Genomic DNA, 22,016 nt, shown 5'->3' on the forward strand with positions numbered 1-22,016 from the left:
TAGACACACACTAGAAGATGTTTCATGCCAAATATCTAAGCTCTAGCTCTTTGAGTTCTTTAAAAGAAGATTTTTAAGTTTTTACTATATGCATATAGGGAAAATCAATGACCCCCGGGGCGGGGCCAATTTTCACCCTAGGGCTTTTATTTGAACAAACTTGGTAGACACCCATTAGAACATGTTTCATGCTAAATATCTTAGCTCTAGCTCTTTGGGTTCTTTAAAAGAAGATTTTTTAAGTTTTTACTATATGCATATAGGGAAAATCAATGACCCCCCGGGGCGGGGCCAATTTTGACCCCAGGGCTTTTATTTGAACAAACTTGGTAGACACTCACTAGAAGATGTTTCATGCCAAATATCTAAGCTCTAGCTCTTTGAGTTCTTTAAAAGAAGATTTTTTAAGTTTTTACTATATGCATATAGGGAAAATCAATGACCCCCGGGGCGGGGCCAATTTTCACCCAGGGCTTTTATTTGAACAAACTTGGTAGACACCCATTAGAACATGTTTCATGCTAAATATCTTAGCTCTAGCTCTTTGGGTTCTTTAAAAGAAGATTTTTTAAGTTTTTACTATATGCATATAGGGAAAATCAATGACCCCCCGGGGCGGGGCCAATTTTGACCCCAGGGCTTTTATTTGAACAAACTTGGTAGACACTCACTAGAAGATGTTTCATGCCAAATATCTAAGCTCTAGCTCTTATGGTTTTTTAATAGAAGATATTTAAAGTTTTTTCTTTCGGTTGCCATGGCAACCAGAGTTTTGCATGGAATTAAATTCTTTGAACAATTTTTAAAGGTGACCACCAAAGGAACATTCCTGTGAAGTTTGGATGAAATTGGCTCAGTGGTTTATGAGGAGATGTCATTTAAAGTAAAAGTTTACGGACGGACGGACGACGGACGGACGACCGACGGACGGACGCCGGACGAAAAGCGATCACAAAAGCTCACCCTGTCACTTTGTGACAGGTGAGCTAAAAAGTAAAGAAGTTACACATGTTGAAACCATATGACTTTATCAAATACATGTATTAACATTTGAAACTCAGAACGAATATTCAAACTGATCATATTTGTTTATATACATTGTAGCCATGTCTTATTTGAATTTTCTGTACTGTACTGCAAAATTGATGATTCCATTTAAATTTACAGCAAAAGGATGGACATATAAAGAAAATTATTAGGTTTACCTATTTTTAGTACAGATGAAATTTCTGGACAAAAACATTTGCCAAAATAAACATAGGTACATCCCTTTGTACAACTTATAAATGTGACAGGTGTGTCTTTTTATGTTTTCTCTAAAATTTAAGTAAAATCATTTCGGACACTGTAAAGTGTTCCTTTAGATATTTCATCCAGATACTGTTACATTGTTATAATTATATTTCAACGTATAATTACATACATTCTGACATCATGGAATAAGACAACCACGTAAAGTAAAACTAAACATTATATTTAAAAGTCCATACTTCAAACAATAGTTGCCTCTTTAGATCACAACAAATGCTGAAATTCATTTACTGGCATATATAAGTCAACAATCAACTTGTTATGTACTTAGCAACTTTACAACAAAAAGTCAGAACAGCAAAATACAACATAATGGAGACATTGCCCATTTCCAACATTAAATGTTGTAACCCCCCCCCCCCCCCAAAAAAAAAAAAAAATCATAATGATAATCTATAAAGATAATAAAAGCTGCTACTATAAAGAACACAACTTGTCTTTTTTAACACAACCAAGAACATAAAGATAATTATTGATATTTTGTACAACATAATAAAATCTGATTAACAAAAAAAAAATCAAACTTTAAAACACAAATTAAATACTTGCAACTTGCGTACTAAGAAAATACAACTCTTGTTATTCAATGAACAGAAAAAAAGCCGGAAAACATCAGCAACTCTATGTGGATTATAATTACAAAGTAATTTTATTCAAAATGTCTGTAAACGAATTAAAAAGAGAAAAACAACAGCGGAAATTTCAATTAAGACCAGATTTCTAATTACTTGGATAGAACACAGCATAGAAGAATCTTAACCAAAGATCTGGGGAAATCTGGGTTAAACTTTTCTGTTCTCACATAATTCAATTTAACAATGTATAACTAATTTCAACCTGTTTACATTGAACTAAATAGGCTGAAGAATTTAAAATACCATGAATGAAATAGACATTATTTTTGTGCACTTACAGGAAACCTGTTAAAGGGACTCCATTGAGGTTTTTTGACATGACAAGACTGGAAATAAGTTTTAGACATAAATGTTTCATTTGATGTAGATCTAGACCAGTATCTTGTGTAGAAAATTTCAGATCATTTGCTCACTCAGTTATTCCAGAATAATTTTTTTAATTAAACTTGAAAAGCATTGCCAAAGCATTATTAAGATATTTTGATAAATACTTGATGATTGTTTTTGTTTTGTTATTTTAATTATTTTGCATCTCAAATTAAACTCGTCGACCAAAATTAATTCAAATTTTAACCTAGAGAAGAAGGAAATACACCCACTGCCCCCCCCCCCAAAAAAAAAAATCCTAAAAGCTCCAATCACTCTAAAATCATATATAAATATCAATATAAAAACAAAAAAATGGAAATTTCTATAAACAAAGCTGTTGACTTTCTTAAGTACCCACTTAGAAGTAAAGCCTACTATCTAGGTAAAACAGTACCCTCCATATATTACATCAACATGTTTTACTGATAAGTGGGGACAGAAAATAAACGTGTATTTACATATCACAAAACTTGGCTGACTGCAGTGATAAAAAAAATTTCCAATCAAAAATGAATTATATATCTACCCATATATATACATACATCTTTTGATCCTTGAATAATTTTTATCACTTGACCTAGTTTCTTTATTTACATACAAAAAATAAAACCATATGCCGACATAAAAAATGCTGAGTTGACAAAATAAAGCAATTCAAAAATGCATACATTTCACAAGGCCATATTTAAAAAAAAATTCAACACTTTACCTTCTCTTAGAAAGGCAAAAGATTTATTGCGTATAATATTTATTATGGTTTTGCTGAATGTGTGGGACTTTGTGAATAAATGGGAGAAAAATTTTATGTTGAATCATCAGGAAATTAAACAAAATAAAACAATAACATATTACTGTGAATCCTTTTAGGGGGGTGAATATTTTATGATTTTAAAGTGGCATGCCCGCATATGAATAAAAAAAATTAATATTTCATACTTAACCTTTTCCCTTATATAAGCGTGTTTCGACGGCTTTTTGCCCCCCCCCCCCCTGTTTGAGGCCTCAAACAGTGAAAAAATGTCCTATTTAGATCTCAAACACTGTTTTTCGTTTGAGAAATGTTGTTAAAAAAAGTGACCTTTTTTTCGGCGCCGTCCCCCATCCAAATAATACATCAGGGGGTTGCCAGAAGGGGGATGTGCCCCCTTCTGTTTGGGGGGTTTGAAGGGGGGCGGAGTCCCCCTCATCGCCAAGAAAATTTTGGACTTGTGAGAGGCTTAAAATGACCCCAGGTTGATCATAAAGTAACGTGAAACCAACGCTGAAAAGCCTTTGACTCTATCTCAATCCATTGAGAAGTTGCAGCACTTTGAAATAAATTTTGATGGAAAAAATTGAGGCAAAATAGTGATTTTTGGCAATTTTGAGATGTCCCCTCGTTGCCATGGTAACAGGAAATTTAAGACTGAGGATGTCGTTACAAAGGCAATGGTCCACTCAACATTTGTGCCAAGTTTGATTAGTATTGAAGCATTTTTCATAGTTTCATAGCAGTTTGAACTTGTAAGAGGAGGCTTTTCAGTGAAAATGGCCATTTTTCACAATATGCTCATGGGGGAAAGGGTTAAAGAAACATATATTTAGAGTTTGAGAAACATATAAATATTCATTATGCCAGTGGAAATTTGAATGTATAATTCAAAAAGATACTTTTTTATCACCAAAATAAGCATTCTGACACAATTATGAATATAAGATGGTAATATGAACATTTCTTTGTTATGGGCACTAAATTATGATAAAAAAATGTAAAAAAAAATATATGAAGAAATCATTACATTTTTTTATGTTTTTTGTACATAAAATGATGAAATATTTTATTAACTTTCCCAGCCTTACTCTTTATATCTAATATGTTACCATGGTTACAACAGGCCATTCATTGATCCAAATGGTAGGCATGTACCTTAACTTTTTATCATTAATTTATAATTTCACTCGAAAATAATTTTTTGAATAAAAAAAAAATCTTTTGTATAAGAAAACATTTGGTGTGTGCAAAGAAAGAAATTATTCTAAGGATTTATGTATGACCAAAATAAAAAATAAGCAACACTGTTAAACGCTATCAGTCTGAATCTGGCCTTTTAAGAAGATGCATTCAGTTAAGGCCCATTTTTCCTTAAATCTGTGACATAGGTTTTAGCACCTGCATTTAATACAGATTCAATTTAACCCCCCCCCCCCCCCCCCCCCCAATTGCCAAGCAATTTCCATCCAATTTTCAACAGGGAAACAAATTTTGTATGCTTAATTCTCAAGTGCTCTGACAGTTCTAGATATATGTGTTAAAATGTATACCTATATAGTATAATAACATGTATTACATGTATTCTGTATGTATATATGTCTACAGAACTTTACCTTTATATGACTTTGTTTTATACTTTTAATCATAGATGAACTGTTCAGGCAAGAAGCAAATATTAAATCACAGTATTTCAGGTTAAGAAACCCACTAAAATTCATTATACTTTGTTAAAAACAAAAATCCCCACTAAAATATAATATTTGATAATTTCAGACTATGTAACATCAATTTACAATAAATTTTAGGCAAAAACTACTCTAAAATATCAAAGTTCAGGGCAAAATAACACAGTTCAGGCTAGATAACAATTTACATCCATTTAAGGCAAAATAACATTATTAAAACACAATATTTCAGGCTGAATGACACTAAAATTACATTTTACAATATCACATTGAAATACAATGTTTTAGGGTAAATTACAATAAAAATGTTATAATTCTGGCATATGCTTGATTTAACAAAAGAACTTTGAACTTAATGAAATGAAACAAAATTTTCCTGTACTTAAACTTTATCATTAAAGGGACCCCACTGTAGTTCTTTTAAAACAATGGGACTGGAATACGTTTTTTTGTGATCAATGTTCCATTTGATATAGGTATAGACCAATAACTTGCAAGCAAAATTTCAGATCACTCGCTCACTGTTTCTTCAGAACAAATATATGAACAATTATATTATTCGTGAACAATGACCCAAAATTGAAAAGCGTTGTACTAACATTGGGTTTAGAATAATTTATCTGAGTTTATTTCTAAATTTCGTTAATTATCTTTTTCATATCTTTCTGTTTAAGTGCCCCAGCTGACCAATGTGAGAACTTCAAACTTTATTGTTTTAAGTTTTTGGACCTCAGTCAAGTTCCTTTAAACATATTGAGCGAATGATCTGAAATTTAACACGCAGGTTATTGACCAAGACCTACATCCATTGGTACAAAAATCTTTAAAAAAATATTTTCAGTCCCTTCAAACCAGAAAAACCTTAGTGGAGTCCCTTTAATTTCACAAAAATTGATAATGCTTCAATACTAATACATCAAAATGCACGTTCGTGACAATACATTTTCCCTACTTTACAAGGGAAATAAATTGCTTGGTTGACATTTTCAAAGTTGAAATTTTCAACAACAAAAAATACATTTTAAAATGTCAATGGTGTTAAACATTAGTACAACTTAATTCTGACATTTGGCATTTCAAACAACAAGAGGACTGAAAGATTGTTGTTAATCTTTTCAATTACAGTGTACCAGTGCAAAATAACAATAAAATTCATTGTCAGCATAATCAGGAAATAAACAATGGGGAAGAATCTCTCTTTTGGTGTTTTATAAAAAAATGATTTTTACATAAAAACTTATATTTGTAATGAAGTAAGTTGCTTGAAAATAACAGACTTACTAATTACTTTACTGCGTAGGATTTTGAGGGCTTTGTATTAGAACATTAATACCATCTTCAAATTAATTAACAATTTTTTGCTTGGGATTTAAGTCTCAGTAAGGCTGTAGTTAACATAAGGTGTCATTCAAGCTCTGATTACTGCTGGAAAACCTAGATTGCCTGTAATATATTGACTTGCTATTGGTCAGCTAGTATAAGCCACTGACTGATAAGCCCTGCCTAAATTTACCATGCATAACCTCACTGTAGTATCATTAGTAAATAGATTTAGAAACCGATAGCAGCATTGTTGAGTATCTCTTCCCATGCTGTCAACATTACTTTGTCCATTCATGCATTATTTTAAAGATATACTATGCTCATCCTTAAGTAAAATATTTTTATCACAGACATTTATTGAAATCTGAAATTCTTACTGAATATGTCTAATCTGAATAAAAGAATAATTAAACTATGTACGGGAAGCTGCGTTCCCTATTTCGGGACAAGTAAAGTTGGACCTTTCTTTAAAAAAACAAAACTGCCTGGTTTTTTTTAATGACACTATATATTCATATTGTGACTACCTGTACTGTGTAGGATTTAAAACAGAACATATCTACTTTGTTTGAAGCCAAAACATGTTTATTTTTATATAAACAAAAACACTGTGTAGCAATTATCAATATTTTCTAATATCAAATTTGAGCATAGTATATATCTTTAAGCATATGTACCTGTGTTGACCCCATAATAGCTTGTTTTTCTTGCATAAAAAAGCATTACTAATAAGACACCGATGTCATGATATAATAGCTACCTTTACTGTATTTTTATTAATTTGTTTATTTTTTAAAAACTCTTTTTTTCCAAATCTGTAAATTCACAACAAAAATGATCAACATGTAATCACTATTAAACTCACACTTAAGGTATTCATCTCTTGTTTTTACACCTTTAAAGATTGCTCAATTAATGGAATAGCCAGTTAATGAACAACAAGGTGGTGTGTGACAAAAAAAAAGCACACATATATATGTAATATATATAATTTCTTATCCAGCCAGGAACCATAGTCACTATGGCATAATGATACAGTAATAACATCTACTGAATAAAAAAACATAACATTAATAACAATATCCATTTCAAGGTTTTAAGACATATAATAATTTTATTGGATTTTTAACACATTAAAAGTAACGTGTTGCTTTGTTTTGTCCAGATATCTCAACATAATTATCTTTGTGTTAAACACATTCATTTGGATTTTTCATTGAACACTTTCCATGGTCAACACTTCCATACTTTAAACTCTACCATTAGACAACTTTCTTGGGGTCAAGGTAAACATACCAGACGGGTGCTGTCTTTTTTTTTAAAATCCCTCTATATACTGACAAGGCAGGGTTTACTTTTTCATCCTGTTAGGGATACAGATTTAATAACACAGATGTTTGGTGTAAGAATATTTCAGTTATGAGGTGACCGAACTCCTTTCATATAATCCTGCCATCGTTTCACTGTCCGTACAAACAACGGTTCGTCTTCCATCTTTGATAGCTGGAGAAGTTGACTAATATGGACTGTATGATAATCCCAGCGGGCTCGGTTGGGTGCAAGACCCGCACTAATATGTCTGAGATCATAAAATGTTCCGAACCCAGAGTCATACATAAGCAACATGGCTTTTAACGATTTTAACCCCTCTTCGTATAAACGAGTTACTGTCTTCAATGGTTCTCCAGTTGCTATTTCTTTAAGGTCATAAAGACCAAATAATGAGAAAATAAACCCATTTAAAACAAAACTACTCGGTGTCGTAGGATATTCCTCATACCAGTCATATGTGTTCGCAAAACGCGCTTTAACACCACCTTGAGCACTGCTGATTTCAAATAGCTTTACTGCATTTATAGCAGTTTTTAAATAAATTGAGTTTCTAGATTTTAAATATGCACGCACTAAAGTTGATATACCATGACCTTGAGCCATGGCTGAATACCATCCTGGCTGTAGTTCCATGACTCCAGCTATGAGCTTGCGAGTAACCATGATCGGCCAACCGCCTCGGCGATCCTGATGTGATACAAACCAGTTAGCCGCATTAAAAAAATGGTCCATATGTGTCGCAGAAGACACAGTTACATTATCAACCCAACCGTGACCTCGAAACGTGATACCTTGCAACGTCACTCGACCTAATTTTCTATGTTTCGTACACTTTAAAGCTAGGCCTTTCAATAGATCCATGTCTGTATCACGGGAGAAGTGAATCCAATCCCCGTGGCGGCTCTCGCCAAGTCCATAATAAATGTTTTTGCCATCACAAGTAATAAGCGTATCTGAGAACACATAATGTATATGGAATGTTGTGCCATCATTTTTTAATGTTATACTAATGCTTCCATTTGATAGGACACGGAAGTCAAAGTTCACAGCATAATTAGACGACTCCTTCATCATTGTGTAAAATCCTACATTTGATAATGAATCTGAAAAATATATAAACACTTAGTGAGACAACGTTTTCTATCAAATAAGATCCGTCCATACCAGCTTGTTAATATCACAAGAAAGGTTTATCCTTTAAGTTACTTTGTGGAAAACGTTCTCTATCAAATAAGATCCATCCAAACCAGCTTGTTAATATCACAAGAAAGGTTTATCCTTTAAAGTTATATATTAATTTTATTGCTAAAATTTTTAAAACCCTACTGAAAAAAAGCAGTGATTTATTTTGTAAAAGTGACATTATGCCAATCAAATGGTATATAGTGAGTGAACAGGTGAAAGTCAAATTAAGTTTACATTTTCTTGTAACTCTTTTCAAGTTTATGATTTACTTCACATAAACAATAAAATAACTCACATGACAGAAGGAAATTTCTATCCGAATTACCTGTACCGTTTAATTTATAAAAACCGTGGGGCAGTCTTTTTATATTTTAAGCCGTTTTATATTTTATCCTTAAAAAATTTTTTAAATTTCAATTTTTGGGCCAAAACACCCCTTAGAAAAAGTCAAACTTTTTAAAATATAGTTTAATTCACTCAAATTTCCCCAATGAAAACCCCAAACATTTAAAATCACTTAAAGGAAAAACTTATTCTTTTAAAATACCAATTTTTTCCTAGGACATAAAACCATTTCAATTGACATGTTTATCTTTAGTCAAAGACTTTAGCTTAATACTTTCACCTGAGAAAAATGAAGAAATACAATAGCAAGTGCTTTGATCTGCAATGAGCTAAATGTCTATCTGGACTGGACCATCTGGACTGCTATATAGAATTTAAAGGAGTTAATATAGGAGTTTCTTTGTCTCAGTTTTGTTTTAGGACTAATTTCAGACTTAAGACTTTCTATGAAACCCCTACCTTGAAATTAACCTTTATTAAATGGCCATGGAGGCCCAGAATGTGGTCAAATATTTGCCTATATATCTTACCTGACGACTGGAATTCCACAACCTGAGAGGAACGTGTTTTACTCCACACACTTTTAACATTGACATTGCCTCCCTTTTGCCATGTTTTCTCTATGTCTCTCTCTTCACCGCTCAGCAACAAGATCACATCTGGTTCCCCTTCCTTCAAATATTTACTATAGTGAGACAGCGCAAACTGAGCAATCTGTATAGGATAGTAATGCCCGGCTGGTTCCCATTGTGTCGATATTGGTACCCCTGTTCAAATAAGGCAACAGTATAATAATCTTGATATATAGTTACATTAAATATTCCACAGTGAAAATGATCACCTGAATACTATTTCTAATTGAATTATCAGTCGATAACAAAAACACAAAATGTCATACGGCAACTTTCTATTAACTGTCAAAGAAGGAAAAAACCCTGCTCAAGATGCCTCTTTATTTAAAGCACAGACTCGCACATCAACCAACTCAATAAACACATCTTATTTCTAAGCTTCAGCTCATAAAAGAATCATAAGTTTATGATGGGATTTAAAACTTCAGTTATGAGGGTCAAGTAATTTGGTAAGTAATGAAATGTATATAAAAGTTATCAATATCTGTACTAAATGTCTATGCCATCACCATCATTTCTTTTTTAAAATTTACATTGTCAAATAACTGATTGCAGAAACAGGAGTTTGGGGGGGGGGGGGGGGGGAGTCTATTTATTTACAGAAACTATCACGGTATTGTAATTTTTCTACAAATATAAATGGCATAGTATATTCTTGGTATAACAGTGTACTTCAAACCATCCTTAATGTATATTTATCCAAATAAGTGTTGGAGATACCTATCTTTCATAGGAAAACCTGGTAAGTTATCACTTTCAGCTAGGGACCACATTGTACTAAAGTAAAAACCATCAGTAAAACATGACCCAGCATTTTTTTCTTCTTTTTGAGAACTTTCAATGCAAAATTTGACCATTTGACCAATTTTATAGCCCCATCAGTAAAAGGCAGGCCATCATATTTCTCTCCATTTTTTGAAGACTTATAATGCAAATTTGATCAATCTTTTAGCCTATCTATCTACAATCACAATTTTCTCTCTCTCATCTCTGTTTGAATATACTGGCCATTTTATACAGGTATAACTGTATTCAGAAGGTAAATTAACAGTTGTTTATATGACTTACCTTCTATAGCAGTTATGCACTTAACCCTTTTCCTAATTTCTACATTATAATGCTCGAATGACATAAATGCCCCGTCAGGTCTGATTTCCTCCGGCGGCTGATGCACTTCAGAGTAACTGTGAGAGAATTCAAACTTGTCAAGTCCGTCAACATTCTCAAACTCTCCATATACCTGAAAGTATAGTCATATGTTTTATATACATAATTGTTTAATGTTTTTTAAAAAAATTTCAGAGTATAATTACCACTCTAAATATCCATCTTACAAAGCCTAATCACATGGACAAATTGATATAAATTGTTTTTATCAAATTCGCATATAATTTTTCATGTTATCAGGAAATGGTAATTTTTTTTTGAAAACTTGAATATGTATAGACACCTGTACTGACAGACCATGGTGGTCGCAAACCCACTATGTTTGTTTTGTCGTGATGCGGCTCAATTATATATTTTCCTGCTTGTAGGGTATAAAGTTACCCTGCAATTTGTAATTGTTATAAGCCTTGATCATAAAACCACTTTTTATTTCCAAAAAAAAGGACGTCGTTAGAGAAATTTTCTAATTAAGTTTGCATAATAAAATGGGGGCAAAAAAATATTTGCATTGTTACAATAAAAAAAATTTGTTTTCTTGTCAGGATTTAATTCTTTGCACAAGTTCTCAATTTATTATTCAGGGTACAATAATAATGGTGAAAGCAGAGAAGTGTTTACCAACAATAATGAAGACTTGGTGGTAAAAGACTGTATCTCAAAACTACAATGCAGAATGAGATAAACCCATCTTACACTGGTCTTACACTACACCAAAGTTTATAAGCATTTCTTGGAGAGAAAAAATTTTCTTCCAGAATGACTAGCTTCAAGTTATGCCTGTCAACTATTTTTTTATTTTAGCTTGATGGATTTAACCCAGGGATGCACCCAGTGCTAAAATCTAGCATCTAGCAGGTTAAATGGGGTATTTAACCCTTTCCCCCATGAGCATATTGTGAAAAATGGCCATTTTTACTGAAAAGCCTCCTCTTACAAGTTCAAACTGCTATGAAACTATGAAAAATGCTTCAATACTAATCAAACTTGGCACAAATGTTGACTGGACCATTGCCTTTGTGACGACATGCTCAGTCTTAAATTTCCTGTTACCATGGCAACGAGGGGACATCTCAAAATTGCCAAAAATCACTATTTTGCCTCGATTTTTTCCATCAAAATTTATTTCAAAGTGCTGCAAAAAAGGGATTGATATAGAGTCAAAGGCTTTTCAGCGTTGGTTACACGTTATATTATGATCGACCTGGGGTCATTTTTAGCCTCTCACAAGTCCAAAATTTTCTTGGCGATGAGGGGGACTCCGCCCCCCTTCAAACCCCCGTAACAGAAGGGGGCACATCCCCCTTCTGGCAACCCCCTGATGTATCTTTTGGACGGGGGGCGGCGCCGAAAAAGTGCTCAATTTTTTGACCAACATTTCTCAAACAAAAACATGTGTTTGGGGCCCAAATAGGACATTTTTTTCACTATTTGAGGCCTAAAAAAAGGGGGGGGGGGGGGTCGAAAATGCGTTGTTTCGCGTATATATGTGGTAAAGGGTTAACAAAAAATGATGAAAAACTTTGGAATCACCTAAAAACTAGTTTTTCCATGTTAAAATGTGGTCTTTCACCTAATTTTGGTGAAATATTGTTGTTTTGTAACATTTATAACTTTTTTAGTTAACCCTTTCCCCCATGAGCATATTGTGAAAAATGGCCATTTTTACTGAAAAGCCTCCTCTTACAAGTTCAAACTGCTATGAAACTATGAAAAATGCTTCAATACTAATCAAACTTGGCACAAATGTTGACTGGACCATTGCCTTTGTGACGACATGCTCAGTCTTAAATTTCCTGTTACCATGGCAACGAGGGGACATCTCAAAATTGCCAAAAATCACTATTTTGCCTCGATTTTTTCCATCAAAATTTATTTCAAAGTGCTGCAACTTCTCAAGGGATTGATATAGAGTCAAAGGCTTTTCAGCGTTGGTTACACGTTATATTATGATCGACCTGGGGTCATTTTTAGCCTCTCACAAGTCCAAAATTTTCTTGGCGATGAGGGGGACTCCGCCCCCCTTCAAACCCCCCTAACAGAAGGGGGCACATCCCCCTTCTGACAACCCCCGGATGTATCTTTTGGACGGGGGGCGGCGCCGAAAAAGTGCTCAATTTTTTGACCAACATTTCTCAAACAAAAACATGTGTTTGGGGCCCAAATAGGACATTTTTTCACTATTTGAGGCCTAAAAAAAGGGGGGGGGGGGTCGAAAATGCGTTGTTTCGCGTATATATGTGGTAAAGGGTTAAGGGAAAATTTTAAAATCTGTAGCTTTACCAGTTTTACAAAGAATCTGCATGTTTGTTTTCAGCTCACACAATAGCAATTTTAGCAAAACATCATGCTCTACTAGTATTACATCATAAATCATTTAATTGCTCAGAAAAAACTTATTATGAAGACAGGTAACATAATGGAAATATTCCTACAATGTTATAAAACCAGTATAGAATGAAAAGTATGGAAATGAAAAGGAACAAAAAATATAATAGTGATTATCATTTCCCCTGCAGTACCTATATGAAATAAGATTATTCTGAACAGCAAAACAATCGTCTTCTCTACTGTCAATGAAGAAATTTAAAAAACTGGAACAGAATGCAATAAATTGCAAAAATAACTCAAGTCTCTAAAAACCATATCATGTGATTGTCAAACACTGAAGTTAATTCAAGGGAAAATGCCTAGTAATGTCACTTGGTATCAGCTCAACTCTGTTCTACAGATTCCCCATTTCCCTTACTGTCAAATTACAGAGAAAATACAAGACAATTAAGTACTATGTATGACACTGTTTTACAATTACAACAGATGCATTAGGACAAGCAAACTCTCTAGTATGTCACGTGTTTGGAAGACAACAGAAACTGAATCATTTTTTGATGCCAAAGAGTGGTATTGAGACAAAAGAAAATATAAAGAAGCTAAGAAGCTGAATTTAAAAGAAAAGGAATAATAATTGAACTGATCTCTCTTGAGTTAGAGACTAAAACTTTAAATTATCATTTTTATGGAATTAAGCCAAAGAGAGGTTTTGAGACTAAAGAAACTTTAAGAAGCTAAAGAGCTGTATTTAAACAAAAGAGTAGTGACCAGAAAATTTCATGCTCTGTAATTTATATATATTTTGAATAGAATCTACCCATGTGACCTGATCTTGTCTGATCCAGGTCTGCACTGTTCCCTATTCAGTCTATATATACTATACTTTGATATTTTTTTACGTAAACTGAATATAATGTATAATTGTGTCAAGAAAGACAGATGGATCAAGTGCATTTAAGATACTCAGTGGGGAAAAATCGGTTAAACAATGTGTTAAATTTTTTTTCTCTTCTAAAGTCAAATTTACAATATAAGAAGATTATACAATTTAATGTAAAGCAGAGGGGATGTTAATTTTTATTCAAAATTCTTCATTACACAATCGCTAGACACACTGTTTAATGTACTATACATAAAACATGAACACATTTGTTGAATATTAATGTTGCTTGTAGCCTCAGGGGTCTCCATTTATCATTCAATTTCTGATCTTGTTTCTCAGTTAATTTGTATTGTCTTTTTTTATTACGCTATAAATTTTGTGGATATCTGATTGTTTAAACAATCCTCAAAATAAGATAGGACCTTTTGAGCCGCGTCACGACAAAACCAACATAGTGCAATTGCGACCAGCATGGATCCAGACCAGCCTGCGCATCCGCGCAGTCTGATCAGGATCCATGCTGTTCGCTATCAGTTTCTCTACTTGTAATAGGGTTGGTAAGCGAACAGCATGGATCCTGATCAGACTGCGCGGATGCGCAGGCTGGTCTGGATCCATGCTGGTCGCAAACCCATTATGTTGGTTTTGTCGTGACGTGGCTCATTTAAGATCCAGGCCAAAATTAAATAAGACAGTTGGTATTTGACTTTCTGTTGCCAATCATGAAAATATTGCTTTTATCTATGCTTATAATATCAGAAAGCATTGTCTACCTCAAAGAAACATCCAAATCTTAGTGTATATTTGATTTAGCTCATATATTAATTTTGTTTTTTTTCCGTTGGGTTTTACATTGCACCAACACATGGCGCCTCTGTGCATTATTTCAGGCACCTACATAGCTGGTTAGCTCCCTTACATGAAGGAATTCAAAGTCCCTATCAGGATTCAAACCCACTGTGGTGAAAGACAAGTGGTTTGATGTTAACCACCTTAACTACTCAGCCATGGACACTCCCTTGCCTTTAAGGTAGTCTTTCTGTAATATTTTCCCGTCAAAAATGATCTTACATCGGCCAACACACATCGTAATAATTTGGTCATTTCCAAGATATTATTTATGATCATCGATGTTCAATAATTTTTAAACATTCATAACAGGAATTTGGTACACAGCGATAATTTAAAGGATTAGTGATTGTCAATAATTTAATACCTAAGATTTTGAAAAATAACGTTCCTGAAATAACTGATTTGCATTGATATTGGTCAATGTTTGAATTTTTTTGGCGGGAAAGCATTATAGTAGGTCTGCCTTAACCATTGGTGAAATATATAATTATATATATAAATGTTAATAATACACTTAAATTACCTCAAAATACTTCTGTATGAAGCTAAAGGGTAGATAAACTTCATTATTGTCTTTACGACACTGTACCGAGTACTCTTTATTAATCTCGCACTCGATCTCCTGCAGGTTTGATAATGGTACCTCCATTTCATTGACGGGCGCGTTATAATTCTTGGCACCTCGTTGTACGAAATGTACGTCACCAAATCCATCTTCTGCTCCTATATCCACAATCTGTTTCCTGTAATTAAAATTGTCATAAAATCTGTTACAGCGTAACACACTAAAACTAAATAGAACTAAATGGGTTTTTTTGTCACAAAAACATAATTATGTCTCCCAAACGTGTATGGTACTGATCACTCCTGTGAAGTTTTGTCGAAATCCTGCCAGCAGTTTGACCTGTGAAAGCCTGACAAGATTTTCTATTTATAGTTTTGACGGGCATTTTATGCAGCAAAGCAGAAAGTACCGGCAATATGCACAACTTTAATATAATGATGGTAATGTTCATTCCCGTGAATTTATTAGAAATCCAGCCTGCAGTTTGACCTGTGAAAGAAATCCCGCCTGCAGTTTGACCTGTGAAAGAAATCCCGCCTGCAGTTTGACCTGTGAAAGAAATCCAGCCTGCAGTTTGACCTCTGAAAGAAATCAAGCCTGCAGTTTGACCTGTGAAAGAAATCCAGCCTGCAGTTACACCTGTGAAAGAAATCCTGCCTGCAGTTTGACCTGTGAAAGAAAGCCAGCCTGCAGTTTGACCTGTGAAAGAAATCCAGCCTGCAGTTTGACCTGTGAAAGAAATCCGGCCTGCAGTTTGAACTGTGAAAGTCGGACAAAATTTTTCTATTTATCGCTCTGGTAGCCATTTTGTACACCAAAGATTTTGGGAGACATAATAATACCTTTTAAAGTCATGTCCACATAGAAATGGTGATATAGCCAGTGCATGAGCGACTGCTAAACTATATAAGTGGAAGGGAATTAAAGATGACACTTTTACACAAAATTTATACATAATTCTTAGCACTTTTAAATGTGGGCACCCTTAGGCAGGACCGCTTTCTTCCCGTAAGCTACATAGATAGCTGATACACAAAGAATTCAACATTCTGGTAGAATACTGATCTTAAGTGATTAGGAACATTGTGTTTCAAGATATTAAAACTTCACAAGAATACTACTACAAATACACAAGGAAGTTTAAAGCATCACCTAATCATTTCAGAGGATAAACAATTTAATTAAATGCATTTAAAGTTTGTAGTAAAAACACTTTAAGCGAATTTCATTGAATCTTCCAACATGCATTTCAAATCTTAATGTTCCTTTCTGAAAATTTTTGAGGTTATGCTTGTTGTATGATTAATTTGTTTAAAAAAAACTCCATCTTTTCAATTATGTCTGACACTCACTTGTATTTTTGTTATAACAAGCATTTGATAGTATTGCGGGCAATACAGTAGTCCCCTACCGGTCCCTCAAAAAGTTCTTTAATTGTCATACACTCCTGTGTATTGCCATTTATAATGAATGTGAGGATGAAGTCTGTATTTGAAAATATCGACCACAAAACATAATAAAACAAGTTTCATAAAAATATTTCCAGTACTTTTTGAGTTATCACTGGATTCCGTTTATGTGTAAAATTTGCCATATTTTCAGTCTATGTGTTGCCATAGCAACCAGAATTTTCAACATAGGAAGAAAAGAAAAAAACGTGCATAATTTCAAGACTGCCATCTACCCATATGTCAAGTTTCATAAAAATATTTCCAGTACTTTTTGCGTTATCACTGGATCCAGTTTATGTGTAAAATTTGCCATATTTTCAGCCTATTTGTTGCCATAGCAACCAGAATTTTCAACATAGGAAGAAAAGAAAAAGATGTGCATAATCTCAAGACTGCCATCTACCCATATGTAAAGTTTCATAAAAATATTTCCAGTACTTTTTGCGTTATCACTGGATCCAGTTTATGTGTAAAATTTGCCATATTTTCAGCCTATTTGTTGCCATAGCAACCAGAATTTTCAACATAGGAAGAAAAGAAAAAGACGTGCATAATCTCCATACTGCCATCTATCCATATACCAAGTTTCATAAAAATATTTTCAGTACTTTTCAAGTTATCGCGGGATCCAGTTTTGCAGACGGACGGACTGACGGACTGACAGACAGACGGACGGACAGACGGACGGACAGACGGACGGAGGGTAAACCTAAAGTCCCCTCCGGTAAACCGGTAGGGGACTAATAATGATATATGCTAGTTTATAAGCATTATTACAATTGGCAATTAAACAAATAAATTCAATAATTTTTGAAACATTTTAACATAAAACTTTTGAAATAAACTGATGGAGTAACAGATATTGAAAGCACTGTAGGCTTGCATAATGAAAATAAGAATAAAATACGCCGGAAAAAAAATTACAAAAAAAACCCACGCCAAATAATCTTCCTGTTTCTGTGTCCTTCAGTTTTATTGCATTCAGAAAAGTAATAACACTTATGAATGATATGTTGAATGCAGTAACTCCGAGATAAAATCTAAAAACAGTTTTCTGGATGAGCACGAAATGTGCGGCAAAATTCATAAAACCTTTCTGCGAGATCTGTTATCCAAATATCTTGTTCAACAGACAGAGGGATTATATATGCACCAGTTGATTAATAATCACATCTCTGTTGTCATCTTCCAATCTCTTGTTTTCTTTGTATCGGACAAAATTATAGTGTGAAAACTGATGAAATTTACCTAGAAAGTGAAGTAATACCTTCCAAGGGGCGAAAGAAAAACACTTTATGATTCATTAGACATGAAGAAAAAATAGTTCCAAAATACCGTACCTGTTAAGGTCGGAAGACTCTGGCGTAAGAATACATCTTGACCAGAAGGAGAAGCAGACGAGACATGTACACAGGACGACCAGGAAGAGGACACGACGATTAAATCTCATGTTGCTAATATCTGAATCAATCTTGACCATATCAATTCATCTTCTGAAATATACAAAAAACATGGCAAATATGAGCATTTTTCACTGGTTACGTCTTTTTTTAAAATTTTTATTTTTTGATACACCATCAATGTTTAGGCGACTATCTATAATTCATCTTTCCTTTTTGGGTTGCTTTGGGGTTTTTTTTTGTTGGCATTCAAGTCATACCCACAACACTGTACAGTGAGTGTCATACGATGGACTTTGAAGCAATTTATTGGTGGAGGAGTCAATACTGACCAAGATTCCACATATTGCCCATATATAATTCATTTTTTTCTTGTTTGTTTTATTTTGTTTTTTGATACACATACAGTGTCTAAGGATGACTTTACAGTTTTACTGGTGGAGAAAGTTACAGATGCCCCATAATGCATTACCTTGATCATCTTTTCTTGTCACAAAGTAAAAGATAAAATTATACTTGCATTACAGCTTCATCCTTGAACTATAATGTTTACATTTCAACAAATATATTATTATAGCTAAATTTATCCTAAGTCTACCCAATATATGCATAAACAAAGTTATATATTTCACATAAACAGATCCCAAAGACAGATTTGTCATCAAGTAGGTATAATTCCTTCATGTGTCAGAAATTCAGATGTACATAAAAATTTCAAAATTTGCAAGATTTAAATGAATAACTACCTCTCTGTTAACAGATGAATATGTACTGGAATTTCCACACAAAAAAAATATAATCAAATGAAAGAAAAAAAAATATCCAATAGAATAAACATAACATATTGTGAATTCTTTGATGCATTCTTTCTAAAGATTTTGTAAAGCTATGATTTAAGTCCCACTGCACATATTCTGTCTTTATATTAGATAACCAGCCTAGTATATTTCACTTTACCAAAATAGATGAACAAATTATTTATAACAGATAAATCAACTTTCTTTCAATTTAATAAAAGGGAAGAAATACACCCCAATATATCCTAGTTAAACAAAATATGTGCACAAAATCAATAAATAATAAAACTTCAGATAAAGGAAAGAACTGCATGCATATACAATAGACTAATATATAATAGACAAATTCAATAAATAACAAATCTACTCTGTTTAAATTGGATAAAAGAATGCATGCAGCATTCAGCAGTATCCAAATAAAGCAAACAAATTTAATAAGTAATTAGATCAATAAATCTAACATATCTTTAACTTACATTATAAGCACACACTGCTATAATTACATAAAGCATTTGAAAGTATATTTTTTAATTAAATATAGAACTTTAATTATGGTATTTCAGGTACATTTTAATACATGTTTAAAGAATTATATAGCATACAAATAAAAGAAATAATACATCTATACGTTTTGATGTACTTTTCTTTAATTGAGTAGAGGCACACATTGTTGCCTTGCTCTAGTGAGCATCCAGTTATAATCCTAACCTTATAAAATAGCAGTGATGGGTCTTGGCTCCTGAAAAAACTGTTTATCATTTTCAAGACGTCATAACCTGCATGAGTTTGTTTGGTTTTTACGGCACACCAACACAGCATTAGGTCATAATCATGGTGTTAAAATTAATATCTTTTAAAATGATACCCCTTTAAATTATCTAAATAATTTAGTAATAAATTTTCTTATTTCAATTTTGATAAGAATTGACTGAACTCTTACAAAACAATACTGTTCTAAATGCTCATGTACATGTATGTGGGTGGGGTATCGTTGCTTAAATTCTGTCAACAATTCAATCTTGAAAGAGCGTTACTTAATTAGCAGAACCCTTTTTGTATCCAGGGTTGGGTTTTTGATCCCTGAGCCCCTGACATGTGGGTACCAGCCAATGTCTATATATTCTAATAACTTGAGATAGCACAATTCTTTTTTTCCTGATAAATGTTAATATAAACAGAACAAGAACTGTCGGAGGACAGTAACGCTCGACTATTCGAAAATTTGTCACAAGGGTGTTTCATTGAGTATAATAATGCTTACCTATATGAATACATAAAATTGTACGAAAAGGTACAAACCCTTCAAGTTTCAATACAATCACAGAGAAAAAGTGTGTGAAGTTTCAATCCATTCTCTTCAGTAGTTATGGAGATACCAGCTTACTCACAAAAACTTAACCACTAATTTATGAATCGAAAAAGGGGAATAATTATGCGAAAAAGTAAATCAGAGTTATGGGACTTGTGCCAATCATCTTAAATAATCTCAGAGACCAAGTGTGTGAAGTTTCAATCTATTCCCTTCAGTAGTTATGGAGATACCTGAGCTTACACGCAAAAACTTAACCAAGAATTTTTAAGATAAAAAAGGGGCATAATTATGCAAAAAAGCAAATCAGAGTTATGGGACTTGTGCCAATCATCTTAGATAATCACAGAGACCAAGTGTCTGAAGTTTCAATCCATTCCCTTCAGTAGTTATGGAGATACCAGCTTACACGCAAAAACTTAACCAAGAATTTCTAAGTCGAACAAGGGGCATAATTATGTAAAAAAGCAAATAAGAGTTATGGGACTTGTGCCAATCATCTTAGATAATCACAGAGAACAAGTGTGTGAAGTTTCAATCCATTCCCTTCAGTAGTTATGGAGATACCAGCTTACATACAAAAACTTAACCAAGAATTTCTAAGTCGAAAAAGGGGCATTTTTATGTAAAAAAGCAAATCAGAATTATGGGACTTGTGCCAATCATCTAAGATAATCGCAGAGAACAAGTGTGTGAAGTTTCAATCCATTCCCTTCAGTAGTTATGGAGATACCAGCTTACACGCAAAAACTTAACCAAGAATTTCTAAGTCGAAAAAGGGGCATAATTATGTAAAAAAGCAAATCAGAGTTATGGGACTTGTGCCAATCATCTAAGATAATCACAGAGAACAAGTGTGTTAAGTTTCAATCCATTCCCTTCTGTATTTATGGAGATACCAGCTTACATACAAAAACTTAACCACAAATTTCTAAGTTGAAAAAGGGGCATAATTATGTAAAAAAGCAAATCAGAGTTATGGGACTTGTGCCAATCATCTTAGATAATCACAGAGAACAAGTGTGTGAAGTTTCAATCCATTCCCTTTAGTAGTTATGGAGATACCTGAGCTTACATACAAAAACTTAACCACAGGGACGCCGACGCCGACAAATGGGTGACTGCATTAGCTCGATTATTCTACGAATAGTCGAGCTAATAAAACGAGTCATACAAATACTCCAGTTTATTACATAGAACAAACAAATTGAATAAATCATATCAAATTAAGAAAAACCTGCACAAACAAATTCCAGATCTATAACAAATGAATATGCACCATACTGTTAATTCATATTTTGTATCTTTATAGAAACATAAATTCTTTTAACAATTTTGTTACTTTCACCCTAAAGGCAACTCGTATAATATTTCATGTATGACACAAAGAACGATCCTTTGACATAAAACTTTAACAGTTAGTTTTGCGTTAATTGTTCTCTCTGATTTATGGAGCAAAAGTCATAAATAATTACTGTCTTGCTATTGTCTAAGTGATTTTTACAGATGAACAATTTCTAACAGATAAAACTGTACATTTATTTTATCTACAATAATCTAATTATCAAGGTAAAGGTTACCTCTTTAAGGTCATGTTAAGCAGGTGTATTAAACAGGAAGACACTAAATGGATGAGGGGGGGGGGGGGGGGTTGGGGCAGGGAATGAGGTCGGGGATGGGGTAGGTCAAAAGTCAA

General features: G+C 33.4%; 1 protein-coding gene across 7 annotated transcripts in view; it reads right to left on the bottom strand.

Moving 5' to 3' along the window:
* Positions 1-7,039: 7,039 nt before the first annotated feature.
* Positions 7,040-22,016, bottom strand: part of LOC132748127 (D-glucuronyl C5-epimerase-like) — a 78,650-nt gene continuing 63,673 nt past the window's right edge. For all 7 annotated transcript variants that reach the window (XM_060737669.1, XM_060737670.1, XM_060737671.1 and 4 more), the window contains 5 exons: positions 18,155-18,307; positions 15,322-15,541; positions 10,637-10,808; positions 9,467-9,703; positions 7,040-8,509 (listed from right to left, as the gene is read on the bottom strand). In XM_060737669.1, the coding sequence (XP_060593652.1) occupies positions 7,488-8,509; positions 9,467-9,703; positions 10,637-10,808; positions 15,322-15,541; positions 18,155-18,294 (1,791 nt within the window). In that variant the 5' untranslated portion in view covers positions 18,295-18,307 and the 3' untranslated portion in view covers positions 7,040-7,487. The remainder of the gene's footprint in view (positions 8,510-9,466; positions 9,704-10,636; positions 10,809-15,321; positions 15,542-18,154; positions 18,308-22,016) is intronic.

This window comes from Ruditapes philippinarum, unplaced genomic scaffold, assembly GCF_026571515.1.
Source record: "Ruditapes philippinarum isolate M1 unplaced genomic scaffold, ASM2657151v2 ctg3276_1_1_1_1, whole genome shotgun sequence".
Lineage (NCBI taxonomy): Eukaryota > Metazoa > Mollusca > Bivalvia > Venerida > Veneridae > Ruditapes > Ruditapes philippinarum.